Below are 21,050 nucleotides of genomic sequence, written 5' to 3'. Positions count from 1 at the left end.
TAAGGACTTGCATTCTACCTCGGGAAGACATCTGCATGTTCATTCGTTCTTCTTTCTAGCAAACAGAGATATGTATTTGCTTTGTTGACAAGCAAAATTACCAGTACCAGGTCCCGTTATGTTACATTGTTTCTGTGCTGTCATAAGTACTGCAGGCAGCAAATTCTGATCGATCGATTGATTGACCAAGTTAACTAATGCTGTCTAACAGTATCTTGTAGCAAAATGGTTCAGATGCCTATATCTATACTGAACCATTTACTTGAATGCTTGAGAGTATAAAAACACATGATCAAATGCAGATCAGTCTCCAATCAAGAACTTATAAAAGCAATTCGTACAAATTAGCAGCTGGATACTGCATGCATGGCTACATCGCAAAAACTAAAACCTATCCACTAGAAAAGCAGTACTAGCTAGGAAACTAGGTGAGGTCTACGATGGTTCCGGCGTGCGCGAGCACATCGACGTTCCTGAAGAAGCGATCCATCATTAGCAGGAGGACGTCGGTGGTGAGCAGGCTGTCGGAGCCGGCGCAGTGCGCGCGGCCGGCGGCGCGCTTGACGCCGAGCGCGGTGGCCACCTGTTCCAGCCCCCCGCGCAAGGCGCAGCATCTGGCGAGGTGCTTCACGTCGAACACACTGTGTCCGAACAGCCGACGGACCAGGGCGAGGAAGCCGTCCAGCGTGTCCGGCAGCGGCTGGCCGCCGGTGAGCGCCTTGGCGAGGTACCCGAAGTCGTACGAGCCCGAGAAGGCGGTCCAGGTGAGCCACCCGCAGGCGAGGCCGCTGCGGCGGAACCCGGCGGCGAAGTCTTCGGGGTCGATGCCGAACTCGTTCAGCATGGCGAAGTCCATCCCCTGCTCGCGGAGCATGGCGATGGAGGCCGGCGCGTGCGGGTGAAGCGCGGGGTCGAAGCCCCGGATGTTGAACTGCCACGCGATGGGGAACCGGCCGGCGGGGCCCGACAGCGCGATCCCGACCTGCAGCAGCTTGAGGTCGTCTACGTTTCGCTTCACCAGCTCGTAGCTCTCCCGCGGGCCGCGCATGTACCGCGGCATGTCCGAGTCGTGTACCGCGCCGGGGAACTCGGTGTCCAAGCAAACGCAGGGGTAGCGCGGCAGCACCGCCGATAGGTTGGAGAGCTCTTCGTCGAAGTTGCTGGCCCAAACGTCGCGCACGGCGGCGTTCATCGACGCGCCGATGGACGTGAAGACCAGGGGTGGCGCCATGACGTAACGGGGACGGCTGCATGGCGGTGGCGGCACGTGGATGAGTTCCGACTTGGAGTACATCGGCATTGCTTCAGGTGGCTGTGCCTTGTCGAGACGTTTTGATCTTGGAACGTGGGCGTGGTGCCCTGGTTTTATAGGTAGGGGCGTTCGGACATCACGGGCGTTCGGACATGGGCGAAGCGGACCACCTTTCGTCAAAGTTTGCAACAGATTTTATCTACAGTAACAGAACAGGCGGTGCAAGGTAGATATATATAGGGCCAATTCCCTGTATGCCACTGTAAAATATACTCATTCCTTGTATGCCACTGGCCCCACATATCATAGACACCAAAAAATATACCTATATGCCACTCAGTGGCACACAAGGGATAAGTATAAAATCTGATGGCATACCAGGAATTTTCTCATATATATACTTTTATGGCGGTGCAAGGTAGGGTTTGCAACAGATTTTATCTACGGTAACAGAACAGGCGCCCAGGTTGGTTTTCTTCCGTTCCTATCACATCGGACTCAGAGCACAGAACAGGCGCCTTGTCAAAAGTTTGCAACAGTGGCGGAGATTTGATAGAAATCATGTGAGGCTAAACAAAATCGGTAGATAAGAAAACAGATGTAATATTGCATATAGAAATTAGTGATTGTACCATAAAAATTAGAATCTGAATGTGCACCCTTCATTTTGAATATTTTTATTATACACATCAACTTATTTTTTAATACTGAATCTACAACTATTTCATCCAGATTATATACTCTTTCAATATTTAATTGTTATAAAATTCTTGTTATGCAATGGTTGACCGAAGCAGGCTAAGAGTGGGCTGTTTTAGACTCTCTCCATAAATAGGCTATAACATTTTGTACCCTAAATTTTAGGTGGATTCTCGTCTTACACGTCCAACTGTGTCCTCTAAATCTAGGGGGCGTTGTTGAATCCTCATATATAGAGTTTCTCTCTCCTCTATCTATTTAATACTTTAAACAATATATCTAGCAAAACTAAAATATGTATAATATATTTAAGAGTATAACGAATACATACGTACAAAAAAAAGTAAAATATGTCTCCAATATAGGTATTTTCGCATGAAAGACGCTGCAGGAGAGGAATGAGAGACTGAGAAGATAATCTTCATAGGAGAATGTAAAGGATGGATATAGAGAATGGATATAAAGAACGTTGCTGAAAATAGTGTTACGAGACTCTGGATTTGGACGGTAGGCCAGGACGGTGGAAGTGGCCTGCTCACTGTAGTTTTGGATCCAAATACTTGCTATTTTTTTCTCAATTTGTAATACATTCAATCTCTACTAACTATTAAGTCATTAGTGTAGACTGCCCCTGCCCTCTCTCTGCGTGTGCTCCCCTCCCCCCGGCAGTCATCCACCTGGAACATCGGGTAGCCCGCGCCTCCGTTGGCAGCCCCGCCGCCGCCCACGCTGCCAGGCGATCCTGACCGCACCTGCTTGCTCGGCCTGACCACCAGGATCTGCCCCGAAGCAGGCGGGGACGACGTCGGGCTAGCGTCCGTCGGGGTCGCGGAGCATTCCCGCGGGCCGAGCTGGAGCTTCAGCGCGCCGCTTCCCCCGGCCCCCTGACGGTGCACCTCGGTCGCCTGATGGGGCTGGCCACCGGCGAGGCGGAGCGCATCGGCCGACGGCCTGGCGGTGAGCGCGCGCCTGTCCCAGTCCCACAGCCTGGGGTTCCAGTTCCCCGCGGCGGCGGGCCACGGCGGGCCGCGCTTCTTCACGGCGGCCGCGGCGTGGGGAGGCATCGGCTGGACCTGCGGGCCCACCTCCCTCTGCATCGCTTCTCAAGGCCTCCGGGCTTGCCCCACTCAGCCGCAGCCACCAGCCCACCTCTTCGACGAATCTGCGCAGACGAGGTCAAACGAGCCGACCAGCGCCTGCGGCAACAGGGGACACGAGCGGTGCCGCAACAGGGGCGAGGCGAGCACCGAACAGCCGAGGGAAAGATTCGGTTCCAGTTACCACTCACGCAAGTCTTCGGCGCCAGGTCGCAACCGTCATGTCACCTCGCCGCCTCCCCCCGCCCGCCCTCCAGAAATAGGGTCAGAGCAGAAAATATCTCTATTCCCTGTCCGGGTGATGAGTAGTGCTGATTCGGCGGTAGAAAGAGCGCATGGGGTAGAGGTGGAGTGGAGGAGCGAGAGGAGTGGGCTGCCCGCCGGCCCTGCTGACGTGGTGCGGCGCTGGAGGGAAGGCGTGTGTGAGAGGGAGGAGGCCGCGGGGGCCGGGGAATCGAGCGTAGACAAGGCAGCGCAAAAGCGGGCGGAGAAGAGGACCTCCCGCTCCCGCCCGCGTGGGTAGCGTCCTAGCGTGGCAACAGAGGCAGACGGGTGGCGTGCGCCGTGTGTGTTGACAGACAGATGGCAGGTGCACGTAATTAGCGACTGGGCACGGGGGCGGGGCGGGAAGAGCGCGGACGGTGGGTGCTGGTGCCGCTGCCGTCGGCCCACCCCACGCCAGCAGAAGGGGGTGCGGGGTGGGTCGGACCATACGGTGGGACTTGTGAGCGACTGGGCTGCCTGCCCCGGAGCCGACCGGATCGAGACGAACGACTGCGACGGCGAGCGATCGCGCATCGCGGGCACCGGGCACGCGTATGAGACCACCACTACTCGCGCTCGTACCCGCGGCAAACAGTCCAGTCCACTGCAGTGCAGCTCCCCTAGTCAGGCCAGGGTCTGACGGACCTGGCAGGCTGGCACACACGCGCTGGCGATGCGTGCGCCGGGGAGGAGGATGATCCACCATGCCTAGTCCGCCGCCGTCACCTGTGCCTGCATCCACATCGATGTGGGCTCTGTCACTCGCCACTCCAGCGCACGGCAGGCAACAGCGGGTGGTATGCTCGACGGTTCACGGTCGAGCTTGCGGGAGCGGGACTGGACCGCTGCTGCTGTGCCACCGCCTGTACCACACCACACTAGCTATGTGTTTGGCGTTTCATATGTAGAGGAGGAGTAGAACCCCACATGGCCACATATGCATCGAATAGAATATTACAAATTAAATAGAAGAAAAGATGACCAATAATGTAATAGTCATCGGCCGGATTATTAAGTGATCACAGATGATGGTTCTGTTAATATAGGTGAGATGGAAACAACACGCATATGGCTATCCACCTGTAGCTTGATGATCCATTACACTTCTATTAATATAAGTCATTTAATATAAGCATCTAATGATATCATAATCTAGATACCTCTACTAATTTATAAGGACCTAATGTGGACGTTCACAATGCTTCACCATGCCTCCACCTACCTCCGCCCCCGCCACACCTAGCCCCCAAACCGCACCCGCTCCACGCGCGATGACCGCTCATCCCGCCGCCACACCCACGGTTCCCCCACCGCCCCGCCTCTGTCCCCCTACACGCCCGCGTCGCCAGCACCGCGTCGGCACGCAGATCTCGCCCACGCTCGGAGGCTCACAACCCCTGCTGTGCCCGCAGGTCTCGCTCCCGCGTGGAGGGACGTGGATCTCGCCCATGCCCCGCAGGCTACCAGCCCCTGTCGTGCCCTACCCTCGTTGTGCCCGTGGAACTTGCTCCCGTCTACGTAGGCTCCCAGCCCCCACCGTGCCCCTGCCCCAACCCAAAACTCACCGACTACGACGTCGTCAGCTCCTCAACACCCTCCACCGAAACCGTCAGGTCCTCAACATCCTCCATCGCGTCTCGCTCGCCATCCCCTCGCGGCGTGCTCTCTGTTGGGCTCCCCCTATCGGCTTGCGGTGCTCAATCCTCACCCTCGAAGCAAAAGATAGTGGTAACGATCGTCGTGTGTGTTACTGTTTCGCACGATGGCCGTGATCCTCCCTCTCCCTGCCTCGCGATCTACTCCCCTCCCCCGATCTCAACAATCCCTGCCCCCATTGCCAAAAGATAGTGGCCGCGATCCTCCCCCACGAGCCTGGCCACGATCCTCCCCCACGAGTCGCAGTGATGGTCGCGATCCTCCCTCTCCCTCCCCCCACGATCTGCTCCCTCCCCCACCGCCCTCAACAACCCCTGCTCTGAAGTTTGCAAGAGGTTACAGGTCAGCTGATACAATCCTGGATCCGTTTTTGCACTTTTTTCACTAATACAATCCTGCTACCTTTTAGTTGCATAAATTACAGTTTACAGGTCAGCTGATATAAGAGGTTTATTTTCATAAATCCTGCTAACGAAACTTCTTTCTTTCGATAGGAGTAGGAGCATATCCATTCCAGCATGGTTTTTAGACACGGCGAATTAGCTATTTAGCATTTATTAGTTTCAAGTATTCAAGTGATGTAACTTAAAACTTCACTTGAAGTCAAAAGATGCCAGAGGCCAATAAAAAATGTTCTGATAACAGTGACAGAACAATAAGGACTAAAATATAGAGATTTATAGACTACTGGTAATTTGTGTTCTTCTTAACTTTTAGCTTTATCTACTCTTCTTTCTTTTAGTTCTTCCACCTAACCAATTGGTGTTGTTGTTCTCACCTATTGGGTAATTCTGTAACCTGTGGATTTATAAATCCCTTTGTTCACAAGTATATATTCATCATTTTTTGTCTTTCTAAATAGGTTATTATGTAAGTTGATCATGTTTTATCTCAAAAGAAAAAGAAATACTCAGTATAGATATTTACCTCATCATATTAGTAATATATTCATCACTTTTTAAAATAGTTTGTGCGAGATATTTGCCTATTATTAAAAATTCTATATTGACTCTTTAAAATAGTTTGTGCGATATTGATAATGTTTGTCACATGGATTCTGTATATTATAGTGAATACATGGTGAAAGACTATGCACGAGACATGCAAATTAACAAGACTCATACAAGCACGGGACAGTCTGCTGATGGGGCACAAGGGTAACACATGCTCAGGTCTTAACATGTTTGGCTTCCGAGCAAACTTTCTCTGGACCCCTAAGAAAATAGAAGATCCGATCAGATATGTGTCAATGCTCATCCCAATGTACTCCCGCTGCAATGCACGGGCACACACCTAGTGTACATATAAAGAGAAAAAATTGAGGTGGAACTATGGCCCACTTTGCCCCGCCAACTACTCATTCCGCCCCTGGTTTACAACAGATTTTACCTATAACAAGAATACACGTAGGAGTTTTTGAAAGGGAAATAGGGTCAAACCTTTTTCCTAAATGATTTTGGTGGTTGAAATGCCCAACACAAACAATTGGACTAACTAGTTTGCTCTAGATTATATGTTCTACAGGTGCTAAAGGTTCAACAGAAACCAATAAAAAGATCTAAGTTAGGGTTCAAAAGAAAGGAGCAAAAGAAACCGAAGAGAACCCTGGTCTGGCGCATCGAACAGTCCGGTGTGCCACCGGACAGTGTCCGGTGCCCCAGGGACCGTACAGGCTGAACTCTTCACCTTCAGGTTTCTCGACAGCCGCTCCGCTATAATTCACCGGAACAACGGCTCCAGCGCAACGGTCGACTCCAACGGACACCTGCAAAAGCGCTACAGTGCGTGGACAGTTCGCGCAGAGTCAGAGCAGTGCCAGAAGGTGCACCGGACCGTGAACAGTGCCTGTCCGGTGCCCCAAGCTATCAGAGCTCCAACGATCGAAACCGTCAGAACCCTAACGGTTGGGTGACGTGGCTGGTGCACCGGACAGTGTCCGGTGGCGCACCGGACTGTCTAGTGCGCCCATCGATAGTAGCCCTCCCCAACGGTTGTTTTGGTGGTTGGGGCTATAAATACCCCCCAACCACCACTATTCAAGGCATCCAAGTTTCCAGCATATTGCATTCAATACAAGAGCTCTAGACTTCACTCCAAGACACAAATGATCAAATCCTCTCCAAAGTCCAAAACCACTCCAAATACTTAGTGACTTGTGAGAGAGAGATTTTCGTGTTCATTTGAGTTCTTGTCGCTTGGATCGCTTTCTTCTTCCTCATTCTTATTCTCAAGACACTTGTAATCAAAGCAAGAGACACCAAGTTGTGGTGGTCCTTATGAGGGGTCTAAGTGACCCGTTTGATTAAGGAGAAAGTTCACTCAGTCTAAGTGACCGTTTGAGAGAGGGAAAGGGTTGAAAGAGACCCTGTCTTTGTGACCACCTCAACGGGGACTAGGTTTGCAAGAACCGAACCTCGGTAAAACAAATCACCGTGTCACTCACTTTATTTCTTGGTTGATTTGTTTTCGCCCTCTCTTTCGGACTCGGTTTTATTTCTAACGCTAACCCCGGCTTGTAGTTGTGCTTAAAATTTATAAATTTCAGTTTCTGCTTATTCACCCCCCCCCCCTCTAGGCGACTTTCAATTGGTATCAAAGCCCAGTACTTCATTAGAGTCTAACAACTCGAAGTGATGTCGGGAGGATCCGCCAAGAGAGAGATGGATACAGCCACAAGCCACGGGAAGGCTCCATCAAAGGAGTCCGGCGCCAAAGGAAGGGAGGAATCACCTCCCCGTGTCAAGTCACATTGGAATGGAGACAAGAAGAAGAAAATGAAGAAAGTGGTCTACTACGAGACCGACTCTTCGTCGCCCTCCACCTCTAGCTCCGACGCTCCGTCCGTCACTTCTAAGCGCCATGAGCGCAAGAAGTTTAGTAAGATCCCCCTACGCTATCCTCGTATTTCTAAACACACTTCTTTACTTTCCGTCCCATTAGGCAAACCACCGGTTTTTGACGGTGAAGATTATTGTATGTGGAGTGATAAAATGAGGCATCATCTAACCTCACTCCACGCTAGCATTTGGGACATTGTTGAGTTTGGAGCGTAGGTACCATCCATGGGGGATAAAGCATATGATTCGGACGAGGTCGTCCAAATCCGGCACTTTGACTCCCAAGCCACAACTATACTTCTCGCCTCTCTATGTCGAGAGGAGTATAATAAGGTGCAAGGGCTGAAAAATGCCAAAGAGATTTGGGATGTGCTAAAGACCGCGCATGAAGGGGATGATGTGACCAAGATCACCAAGCGAGAGACGATCGAGGGGGAACTCGGTCGATTCATCCTCAACCAAGGAGAGGAGCCACAAGCGATGTACAACTGGCTCAAGACCTTGGTCAACCAAGTGCGCAACCTCGGGAGCGCCAAATAGGATGACCATGAAATGGTCAAGGTTATTCTAAGATCACTTGTTTTTCGTAATCCTACACATGTTCAATTAATTCGTGGTGATCCTAGATATAAGCTAATGTCTCTCGAGGAAGTGATAGGAAAGTTTGTGAGCTTTGAGTTAATGATCAAAGGTACCAAACAAATCGTCGAGCAAGGTAAATTAGAAATAGTTCCAATTTCTTTTCTCCGTTTCATTTGGAATATATGTGTGCTCCTGCTAATAGTATATGATTCTTATTAGTCATAACCAATACTTCGCTTTCATAGACGCTAATTAAACTTAGCTACTCAAACTATCTTACATATACATGAAGTTGTTGTGATGTTGGATGTTAGACCTTCATTGCTTTGCACGTGAAATTGTAGTTTTCCACGTCTTGCATGACATATACATTTATATTCATCTTTAGGTCAACTCAGCTAATTATATGGACACTGATATATTCTTTTGTTTCTTTATACTTTTTTGCTGACGGCTACATCAACTACCTTGCATATTTTATAAATATATTAACTGCTATTTATGACTAACAAAACTTACTAATTATAATTTTACAGCTCTCTCATTCACCTGACCGACACCGTGATTAATTGGTTCACACTTCAAAACCTTCTGTACGGTGAACTGTTATCCACAATGCAAACTTCATTATTACAGCCACAAATTACATGGTCAAATATGTATTTTCATATTCATCTTTAAGTCAGCTCAGCTAATTAGTTATTTTCAACTTTAATATAAATGCCTTTTCATACAAGAATAAAAGGAGTGACGCCTACAGTTAGCCATAGCATCTGATGCTTTTGTTAATTGCAGCTCAGACTGATGCAGTGATGCTATGGTTAACTAGATGTAATATATAACTAATAAAGGTGAGAATGTGCCTATTGAGAGAACTCTGAACTCAACATTCTCACAATATTTGTCGTGATCCGACATCTCTCTAAGTTATCTCCCAAATTCTTTCTAAATTCCCTTCAAATCTACTCTAGCTATCTGTGATTGTGATAATCGGTGCTCAGACAGTGTGGATTCTTAGGGAAAAATTATTTGCTCTCGTAGGATCCTTGGAACTCATTCGCTGCACCCAGTCACAGCCTCCCAAATCCTCAACATATGGATTTCCCCAATTTTAGTGTTGACAATCCTCACTTGTGGGAGGTCCATTGTGATATCTACTTTGAAGTGCATGCCATCAACAATACTTTGACACCACTATTTGTGGCACTGAACTTTGAAGGGTTGTAGCTAACTGATTGCAATCAATTGAACTCAGGGGTAAGTTCACCTCTTGACCTATTTTCTGTGATGTAGTTTGTGTCCGTTTTGATAGAGATCAATATCATATCATGATTGATTAATCACTAAGGCCTGGTTTGCCCTTTTGTTTTGCTTTGATTCTCTGAGTGATAATAACCATATGGATTGCCTCTTACTCATCTCCTAATGCTTTGTTCACTGAATTAATATGTATTACTTACGACCGAAGGAATCTGTTATAAACAAGCTTTGAGAAGACCCTTGCCTTCACACAAAACATTTATGTACAGACAAACCATTTATTTTTTTTCTTATTCACAACCCCCCTCAACCTATATAGCACAAACCTGAATTCTTCCTTACTTTTTTTACAATCACTTACTTCTTGGAATTTTTAGGAGTCAATTTATACAACCTGCAACTTCTATCCAAAAACAGGTATGCTTTACTAATAAACCTAATGTAACATGCTTCTTCTCCATATTCTTCAACAAATTACACAGCTTCTGAATTTTATGCTTCTTCTCCATATTCTTCAACAAATTACACAGCTTCTGAATTTTTCGCCTGCGATGCTTACCTGGAGAAATGTACAATCACCATGTTTATGTGGTTGGAAGACAGACCTTGGTCCATTATGAGTAGCAGTCCGAAATGATTTGTTTGGTAAATACTTGGCTTTCAGAATGGTGGGGAGGGAGAATTTTTTGTTTGTTGCAATGTTCTAATCAGCTTAGGTGATGAGGCTTTTGTTGATAGTGTAAAGATCTCAGGTGCCCAGACTCCCATTCTGTTTCAACTGGCAGACGACTTCCTAAGATCTGAAAACAATAGAAGTAGGATTGTATTGCTAAACACCTTAGAATTGATCATTTCGATATATAATCTACCTCTGGTTTTTATGCATGGCCACCGAAAGAGGTGCCACTCTTTATCCTGAGATCAGTATCATGTCTTCGTCACCTGTTAATCCATTGTCAATTCAATGCTACATTCACATTTAAGATATCCTTATTACTTTTGTCTTCTGTTTAGTGTTGTATTACACATGCCCTTTTGGTGAGCCTTAAAATAATATAACATGATTTTGAGCATTGTAGTTAATGTCATGCTTTTTATGAAAACATACTCTAACCGCTTTAGACACTAGCTTGATCTTAATTTTACTATGGAACAAGGCATTCATAGATCAATGGTGTCCTCTACGATTTTATTTGGAGACCCTATTCTATTTTGGTGGATGATAACTTGATATGCTCATTGCAGGTTGCTCAATTTGGTAAAGAGAAGACCGTTTTACGCACTGAGGTTGATCGCGGTTTCATGTTTTATGCACTGAGGTTGATCGTGGTTTCACTGCAGAAATATTTAGCATGCATCCTATGTCATTTTGTCAGCTTTGTGACAAAGGTAGGTAAGTAAGCTTTGGACTATACTGCATGCCTTGCTTTCCTGTTGCATGCGCACAACAACCAAGTGCTCACATGGATATGAATGAATGGCGTCCGACGGAATTGGATTCTTTCATTTTTTTCCATTTGGTGCTGTGAGTCGCATCTTAGTTTAAGCTAGGATTAATATTTCATTTTATTTTCCCCATTTGATACATGTGTTGCTCCTTTCTGGTGGCTGGCTCGGCCTGGCGCTGCACAACTGTGCCGGTACACTGCATAATCAAGGCCGATACTATGAGTCCAGCAGGCTGTAGCAGTACGCGGACCCACAATCCACGGGCAGATGCAATGCAACAGTATCTCCTTTCTGTTGCTCCCCACCTCCCCACCTCCACTCCCATTGAGCTTTCTAATTGTGCAGTCCAACTCTTCCTTAGGTAAGTTCAGAGATAATGTTTTAATTTCCACATAAATTATGATCGTATGTTGCTGTTGCATCATCTATTAATGTTTATATTCTAATTGTCGAATACATATCAAGTTGCATGGTAAAATGTGTACGTTCATATTTGTATTTAGGTCAACTCAATTAGTTATATGGGTACTCATATACTTTTCATTTTTGGTTATGCCAACAATTTACAACGAGCTGTGGTCATTCATTTCCAAACTTTCTAATTCCGTTGTCCACCTCTTCCATAGGAAAGTTAGGAGATAATGTTTTGTTTTCCACAAGTATGGCAGCAACACCAATGAGAAGAACAGATTTAATCCATTATCACCAATAGCCTTCATAGGAGCACTATCCATTCTTGAAAGAGTGAAACCTCTCATTGTCCCTCACAATAAGCTCTCTGCCAACAATCCTGGACACGATATTGATGGAATTGTGGAAGTCACCACATATCCTCAGGTTCTTATTGACACCAGTGGAGTCCTCACCGGAGTGCTAATCAGACCATAAGCAATTAATAGCCTTTCACTATGGTATAATAATGCATGTTCCTTAGCCTCCTGATCAATGTCAAGGAGCACATATCTTACGTCTGGACATACATCTGTTAATCGACCACCTTCTTTTCAATCTTTGGTGGCAGCATGTACTCTACTAGCTTGGTCCTCCCATCAACCATGTTAATTCCCAGGTGCCTCTTGGGAGGTGGGGTTGGGAGCTTCTTATGGTTTGCATTGGATGGATGAAGCAACACCAATAACTCCTCTCCCCGGTTGGTGGTGGCATGTATTCTGCTACTTTAAACCATGTCACATTGATGCATCCCCTACCACCATTCTTATATGTCAAAAACAGGAATTCGCCTCCATACATATTAAATTTATAGTCTAGATTTTTACTCTGTAGATGACTCTTAACCTTATGTGGACTATTAATAATGCTGTGTGATGGCGATTGTTTAATAACCCGTACTGTTGTGCATGAGAAGTTATAATTTTCCAAAATGTTCGTTTGCATGCAGAGTAGTGCCTCTTATCAATTTTGTAATTTACAATTAGGTAATTCTTTAGTATTTCTTAAATTAAAAACATCTTATGGGTTACATATTGCAGCTCTCTCTCTCTCTGACCACACTGGTTTGATCTATTTCAGATTAGTCAGTTGGCAAGTCTTAAGAATACAAAATCAGATTATATATAATATCTAAGTAAAATTTAAAAATTCAGAATGGAATTTTATATCGCGCGCTGGGCGCGCTACATACACTAGTACCTCTCTCATGACGCTCCAGCCTCATCTCGAAGCAGCTACTAGAGCTAGCACTCGTGCCTTCTCTCTCCTCCCTCTACGTGCGCACAGGACCGGCGTGCGTCGCTGCCCTGTCTCAGCTCCACCGTGCTTCGCCGGCTGCCATGGATGTCCGGCCGCTGCTCTTTGGCCGACGTCCTCCTCGTCGGTCGTCGTTCTTCTCCAAACAAGGATCTGCAGCAGAGCCACCCCAGTCATTCACCACTGTCGTGATGCTGCGTCTGCTCGCGCCTAAGTTTCCTTGCCTCTGTGTGCCATGGTCACCTCCCAGCTCACGCTATTCCCGCCGTTTGCGCGCTTCTCGTGCTTGGCCTGCTCCAGAGTCGTAGCTAGTCGCTCTGTGTGCTCGACCTTGCCTTGTCGCCGAACCCCAATGCCATCGACCTTCAGCTCTGTGCTTTGTCCCTCGCTGTGCGCGCGTGCTTCACTGTTTGGTTGTCGTCGCGCCCAGCCCGGATTCCAGCGTCCCTTTGTGCTCTGATTTTCTCTCTTCGTGTCGATGTGCAAGCGCCTTCGTGCTCGCATCCCTTGGGCCCGTTTCGCCTTCGCGCGACACCAGCTGCGAGTTGAAGTTAATTTCGCCGAGTTACTCGGATGAAGTCCAATTGGTGTTGAGAGTTCGTCATGTGGTGGTGTGTGTGAAGCTCATATAATACCTGCCAAGCGCTCGACAAATTGCCTGGATCGGAAAATCATTACCGATCTCGCGGATTCGAGTCAGATATTGGAACGGTGAGCTGCTTTGCTATTTTTATTGACTAGTTTGATAAATGAATTGATATGTATGTATGTCGCGACGATTATTCCGCTTGTAGCTAAGGCACGTATTTATTTGACGCTTGTAGGAATACGGGCCTACCTGCAGCATGGTAATTGTGTCCCTGATTACGAAGTCGTCGTGCTGCATAGCTAAGTTTAGGTTTAACGACATAGGTTATGCGAGAAGGATTAAATCGGTGTTTCGTATCCGATAAGTGGTCGAAGTAATAAAATGAGGAATAGGTCTAGTGTCTCTAACGACTAGTCGATAGGTTCTTCTAAAAATTGGTAACACAAAGAATAAATTTAGTAGTTAAATCGTCTACCGTTTAGTGTTGTCAGTAGTGGTTTTTGATAAATCTTGATTTCATAATGAAGTCGATGATTTGCTCGGGTAATCATTATATCTGATGTTTAGAAATCGATTATGTGTCAGATGAATGTTGTTTGCCACTCCGAGTAGTGGGGAGCGAATAGCATCATCTGGTGATCGTCAATTTCGTGATTCGGAGTGTGTTGGTGGTAAGCATTTTCAGATTTTCTTATGTCAAATGATAGTGGTCATACTATGCTAACTTGGTAAAAATATATATAGTAATATGATTCTGTTAATAAATCATAAAAGAAAGTAGAGTGTGTGTATATTTTATTGTATTGCGATGTATGCGCTACCTCCGAATAGGCTAGAAAGGCGTAATTATTATAATTAGTCGTACATCGCTAGCTAGTATTTGCTTAATGTTTTGTTATAAGTGTTTCATTCTCTTCGGTGTAGATATCTATCTTATACTCTTTATACTTGTGCCCATACATGTGCATCGTGCATCTCATGAGGTATGATAAATAATCGCGTGATGCGGAAGACGAGCCAAGTCGACCCCAAGCACGGGCTACTCCGCATAGTGAAGCTGATGGACGAACCTGAGGAAGGGCAGACTGAACAAGTGCCAACACAAAAGGCTGATCGCCAAGTGGTCGTCACCTAACAAACACTAACCTAGTGTTTATTCCAGGCAAGCCCCGGTGCATGCAACCTCTTCCTTATGTTTTAAATAATTTTTACACACTTTAAGTCTAGCTAAATGTGCATTAGGTTTATAGGAGTTGCTTGGAAACCTTTTGATGCATTGCCTACCTTGATATCCATACCTTTATAGATACTTCTAATGAAGTATCAAAATATGATTTACAAAAATGCTTATCCCTGCTTAGATCTTGTGGATAGAGGTTGTCTTTTGCATTAAGGCCTAGCTCAGGGGTTATCTTGAGGAAGGATGACTTCTACCTGCAAGAATATTTTCATTGGGAGCGTGGTGGGATCTTACTGCAAAGTTCCCTATAATGCTCTTTTCATCCTAAGGAACATAAACAATCCTAAGGATGGAAGTACTTAAATCGGGACTTGGGCTAGGAACAGGTGATGTTCTACCCAGGTTGATTAAGGATTATAGCGAATATAGGCTTGATGATCGAGGACCTTTTAACTGGTCACATGCCTCGTCATGGGTAAGCTTTGCCTCGAGCAGACTAATACCAGAATAAGACAACACGCAATGGGAGTGGAGAGATGGCGAGAGTAGCGTGTACCCTCCGTGGCAAGAGGCTGGACGGTGGTGTATCTGTGCTCTCGGTTGGCATGAACCTGATCTGGTCTTAAGAACCCCGGTGGTGAGTTGACATATGCAAGGGTTAAGTGCTACATATGTCGTGTGATTGGAGATCCCCAGCTGGGTATTAATCGATTCAGATCGCCGTTACTTCTCGGACATGAAGACTTGGTCACTGCCCTGTAATCTAAGTCATGGATGGAATCATAATGAGCAAAAATCATGTTGTATTGATTAATGTGATGATGAAATTAGACTAGATGCAAACAAGGTCTATTAATACTTAATCTAGCACTAAAATGTTGAAAGTAAGGACTCATTTTAGTAAGCTTTCCTGCAAATTATTAAAGTTGATTCTTGCTAAAAGCCCTTCCTTGATTCCCAAATCCAGCATACCCTTGAGAGTCTTTTATTTAGTCGGGTAAGTCTTGCTGAGTACTTGCATACTTAGGGTTTTACCCATTGTTACTGCAGGTTACGAGTCACTTGATTGTGATTGGTGTTAAGCGTCGGTGGGCACAGCCTTCTTATAAGTCTAAGTACTTATTCTATACTTCTTATTGAGGATGGTCACTTAAGCTAGCATATATTTCAAAACTACAAATAATTTATAACAGTTCAAAGTTATTTCTTTGAATCACTTTTGTAATCACTCTGATCATGTACATTGTAAAACTTGATGTAACTTGTAAAATTTTGTAATAAGATTTCTGCTGCAAAATGTTGGTGTGTGATTTGTGTTTACTTATTCCCACAGTTCTGGTTGTAAGTGGTTTATCCGAGGTCCTTGGGGCACTCGGACAAATCCTGTTAAGTTATCTGGTGCACATGCATAGCCGTCTGAGGTCTTTGAGACAAGGGCAGGTGCATGTGGGCCCAATAACTTGGGAGGTTCTGCCACGCTATGTGATAGATAATAATATTACAAAATTTTAGAAATTGGAATGGATTAATTTGGTCTAGAGATGAATTTTCTATGAATTTTATAAGTTCTAGCACTTATTTATAATTTAAAAATCCATTTAAAAATTTAATTTCTCTGATTTTACAATGCTCTGGACTGGGCCTCAATTATACAAGAACGCAGGGGGTCTGGCGCAAATGAATCCCAGGCACAGGCGACCCTGCCATAGAACTGCGGGTTGATTTCAGTATAACTCGGGGGCTCATACGTAACGCTGCCATAGCCCAGGTCTACGGAAGTAGGTCAACCGTCCGATCCACCCGGGATGCTCCAGATTAGTCGCGCATCAAGCCGAATCGGAGCGGCAACGACCATCGGATCAAGTTTGGGTGGCCCAGATATTATGAAGGGTGATGTAATCTTATCCCTTCATTCCAAATTAAACGACCCAGATTACCGGCTATCCCAATGTTTGCTGAGGAACAATCAGCACCGCAAATCTACAATCCAACGGCTCACCCCAAATCACGAGCTCAATCCGCAGAGCGCGGCGGCGCCGCCACCGCCTACGGTGGCGAGTTCACCGGAGTCTCCCGGAACCATGCACGGGCGCCCTAGAACTAAGGATTTCCATTGCACGGGCAACCCCAAGCCACAACGGACATGATGAAGGCAGTCCCATCGCGGATGATACATTGGCATGCCCTGCCCCCGACCCAACGCGGCACCGCGACGGAGCTTAGCTTCTGGTGAGCAATTTCGGGGGTTCTTGTAAGCTATCTTCCATTCGAATTGGTGCAACACGATGGGGGTATGAAGTACAAGCGAGGGATGGGATGTTTACCACGGGTTTCGCTGCGCTAAGCTTCCTCCACGGTGAGGTGTGGCCACGACGCGGTTGTCGCACCTCGGTGAAGAATTCCGCTTGTTCCGCGCCTCGATTGGTTCCGCAGCGGTGTCAATTTCACTCCCTAGGGCGCGACAAAGGTCATTGGCCAACCACGCGTCCCAATTTGCTTCACCGGTGAAGAACGGGTACAGCGGCGGCCGCCTCCCTTCACGGTCCGCAGCGACGCTCCAACAGGTGATTCACGGGGATGGTGGAACAGGGCAAGGGCGCACACGTGGTCAGGGAAGGGAATGCGAGGATTTACCCATGCTGCGTGATAGAGCAACCAAACAGTCACATGATACCCATGCTGCGTGAGGCAGCACCACACGTGGCACAATTATTGCAGGTATTACCCCACCGATGGTAGTTGATCGCGTAGATATGCAACAGGTAAATAATCACCGGATATTACTATCTTATATTCATACACACGATAAAAAATAACTCTATCGGAGCACCTATATATATTGGTGGGTATAGATTTACCCTCATACCCATATGGGTATAGATCGGGTCACTCGTACCATAAAGATTAAACATCTATCAAAATGGTATATTATACAAATGTCAAGTATATTCATCTAAATACCATTACAAAATTTCTAGCATCATTTAACCATCCATTCAACAACACCAAAGATAATTGGATAAAATAGCAACACTAGGATAGTACTACATAGCACATTACATGTTCCATTACATGGTCATCAAATAGTCGTTAAGTCTTCTATAACACTGTATCCTAAAAGGTTGTTAAATAGTAAAAAAGATGGATGATTGAAGCCAAAGTTTATGCTTTAGGCTAAGTTTGTACCGTGTGTTTTATACCCACGGGTTAACAGGTATGGGTGAAGGCAGAACTTTCTAATACATGTTTACTCATTGGGTGAAGACTTTTGCCCAGTAAGAGACACACGGTTAGAATATTTTGTCCATATACATACCTAATGGAGTAAATACCCATCGGGTATCGGGTCGTGGGTACCCATTGCCATCTCTAGATCGGAGAAATTCTGCTAAACGAAGCCTAAAGACAAAAGGCAGACGAATTCAGACTCACGTGGTGTTTGAATGAACTAGAGCTAATAATTAGTTGGCTAAAAGTTTACTAGTGGAATTAGCTCGCTAATAAATAGCTATCTATCTATTAGCTAATTTGTTAAAATTAACTAATAGATAAACTATTGGTTAGAATGTTTAGATGTATTTAACTAATTTTATGAGCTAACTATTAGCTCTAATACATTTAAATAAGGTCTACAGGCAGCCGACAACCATTCACGTAGGGATGATTTGGTGACCAGGGGTCACAGGGGATTGAGAGAGAAGTGAGTTCATTTCTGCCTCAATCTCCTCCAATCCCTCCAATCCCCCGTGATCACCTTGTCACTAAATCAACCCTACTAGGGCTGAGGGAAAACTCGTTGTCCATTACCTAAACCCCATTTATCCAAATTCAGATCCAATCTATCTACCTAAAACTGAATTACTCGAGTCTTAGAGCATCTCCAAAAACTTTCTAGAAGTTTCTCCTAAATCAAGTTTTTTAGAAAAAAAAACACAAAAATGTGTCTCCAACGGTTCCCTAAAACACTCTTAACTTTTTCATAGCCCTTAAAACTCCCTCATTTATAGCTATAAATGAGGGGTTTTTTGAGCTCCCCAGAAACAATATTTCGTTTTAAGGAATCTGTTGGAGAAAGGATTAGAATCTATCCTACTAATTTTTTAGATGGTCCTTGAAACTGATTTTGAAGAGTCATTTTTTAAGAGATCTTGGAGATGTTCTTAAAACCCGATTAAAGTTGGGTACGCAGCTCCTTCACTTTCGCGCTTTCCCCAGCTCGGTCGCTCGCTCGCACACCATCTTCCTCCCCCAAGCCTCCACTCCTTTTCCTCGTCCCGAACTCTCCCGACTCCCCAGCTAGAGCAAGCAAAGCCAACGCGGACGCACGCACAGTCGCACACTGAAGCGGGTAGGGGCCGTGGCGGCCGCCGCGCGATGGGGTCGGTGTCGCTGAACGTGGCGTCCTCCTGGCGTGGCGGGCGGCGCCTGGCGTGCCTCTGCTCGCCCGCGCTGCTCAACCTCCTCGTGCTGCTCTCCCTCCTCTCCACCAACCTCCTCTCGTTGCTGGCCTTCCTCTCCCCCCGCGCACACCCCGTCTCCGTCCCCGCCGCCACCTCCAACCTCCCCTCCTCTGCCGCCGCTGACATCTCCGCGCAGGTGGCCGCCATCGCGCGGGAGCTGGACGCGACCCGCCTCGTCCTGCATCGCGCATCAGCGGGTGACGGCACCGGCACCACCCTGCCCCTAGAGCTGCTCCTCTTCCTCTCCCCGCACGCGCTCGGGGCTCACCCCCATGCCGGCCTCCGTCGCGCTCGGGCCTCTTCCCCTCCCCCTCCACGCTCGCGCTCCTCGCCGAGTTCGCCACCTACACGCCCAACGCCACCTGCCCGCGCGACGCCACGCTCGCGCACCGCCTTGTTAGCGACCTTGCCGACGGGATGACGACGCGATCGCGATTTGTCGTGGAGAAGGGGAAAGGAGGGTTGGAGAAGAGAGAGATACGGTGGAATATTGTTTAGTTCTCTGTTCTGCGATCCCCTTACAATTGCCTGAGTCCGTATCCTTTATACTTTCTCGGTAGCTCGGCCCAGATAACCCTTACATGACCAACTCGGCCCAGTAATACAAATGTTGTCGCGCTTCTCACGCCTTGGACGTGCTGAGTTGCTTGCCTCGGCAGACCCCTAGCTAACTCCTTCCTTGTCGTCCGTGATTGGCGCAGCCGCCTCTTGTGTAGCAGGGCTGACACGCCTCGTCTCCAAGGCCTGCGAGCCGCTGCCTCTCCCGGGGCCCGCGCGCCGCGCTCCCGGTGTCAAACATGGGCGTCGACGGCCGCAACTGGGTGAGGCCACGCCATGGCCACGAGTTCCTCGTCGACGACGTCCTGCGCCTCGCCGCCGGCAAGATCCAGACCGGCCTCGACGTCTCCGGCGGCGCCGCCAACTTCACGGCCTGGATGAGGGAGCGCAGGGTCACCATCTTCACCACAGTGCTCAACAACGCCGGGAAACCCATGAACGAGTTCGTGGCGGCCAGGGGACTGTTCCCGCTGCTGCTCTCACTGGTGCACCGGTTCCTGTTCTACGACGGGGTGTTCGACCTCGTGCACGTCAGGGCCACCGCATTGGCCGAAGGTGGGTCACCGGCGCTAGGACAGGCAGGGACGGAGGAGGCGCTGGAGTTCTTCATGTTTGACGTCAACCGGGTGCTGCGCGCTGGTGGGCTGCTTTGGATTGACAGCCACATGTGCCACGCCGATGAACGGAGGAAGGCGCTTGCCAGGCTCATTGGCAGGTATGGTTACAAGAAGCTCCAGTGGGCAACAGGAGAGAAGGCCGACACAGGGAGCACGAAGGCAGCGATGTACTTGTCTGCGGTGTTGCAGAAGCCGACACGAGGTTGAAATTGGATGGATGGGTTGGAATTTGTGGCATGAATGGCACCACCTTATCCTGATTGTTTGGGGGCTCATCAGGGGATCTGGCATGAGATGTTGTCTTGCCCAATAGATGCCACAGATTAGAACTAGGTCACAAAGCACGCCCTTCATGGAGCTCGTATACCTCTCCTCCAAGGTATCCATCATCCATCAGGGGAGTTTCTTTCACCTTTGTTGAATCTATCCTCCTCTCATTCTTCTCTGGTTTTGTTTTTTTGTTGTTTTCTTCTGTTGCTTTATGTCAAATAAGTTACGTGTGAGATGGTTGACACTAGCTCCGCGCTCCGCTTCTAAGATTGTTCATGAGTATAGTGAGTTGGAGCATGAGGTGGATCAAATCGTGGATTACGAGCGGTTCCATCGAGTTAACAAACTCGTGGCCGCATCGTCCAACGGATCTCGACCTCATGTTCATGGTATGGAAGATCTACACGGGAATAGATTCTAGGCAATTTCAAGCGACGGCGCGGGTTCTGAGTTAGATGTCGATGAGGAGATTCATGTACCTGATACTCTGGAAATTTTGAAGGCTGTCATCCAGGGGTGTTCAATGCATGATCTGCGGGAGGCAGATGAAGATGTGCGGTGTAAGATGGGAAA

The 21,050-nt window shown here is 47.4% G+C and overlaps 1 protein-coding gene and 1 pseudogene across 1 annotated transcript; one reads left to right on the top strand and one right to left on the bottom strand.

Annotated features, from left to right (window-relative positions):
* Window positions 1–305: 305 nt before the first annotated feature.
* LOC103639806 (probable CCR4-associated factor 1 homolog 11) lies at window positions 306–1,302 on the bottom strand. Its single transcript, XM_008662511.4, has one exon. It carries the CDS (start codon window positions 1,298–1,300, stop codon window positions 425–427), a length of 876 nt encoding a protein of 291 aa, XP_008660733.3. The 5' UTR covers window positions 1,301–1,302; the 3' UTR covers window positions 306–424.
* A 17,644-nt stretch (window positions 1,303–18,946) lies between these two features.
* On the top strand, window positions 18,947–20,414 carry LOC103639805 (uncharacterized; annotated as a pseudogene).
* The last annotated feature ends 636 nt before the right edge of the window (window positions 20,415–21,050 follow it).

Source organism: Zea mays, chromosome 9 (assembly GCF_902167145.1).
Source record: "Zea mays cultivar B73 chromosome 9, Zm-B73-REFERENCE-NAM-5.0, whole genome shotgun sequence".
In the NCBI taxonomy this organism is placed as follows: Eukaryota; Viridiplantae; Streptophyta; class Magnoliopsida; order Poales; family Poaceae; genus Zea; species Zea mays.
This window is presented reverse-complemented; position numbering and strand designations above follow the sequence as displayed.

Excerpts from the sequence above, each read along its gene's own strand:
- LOC103639806 (XM_008662511.4), bottom strand. The coding sequence starts at position 1,300 with ATGCCGATGTACTCCAAGTCGGAACTCATCCACGTGCCGCCACCGCCA.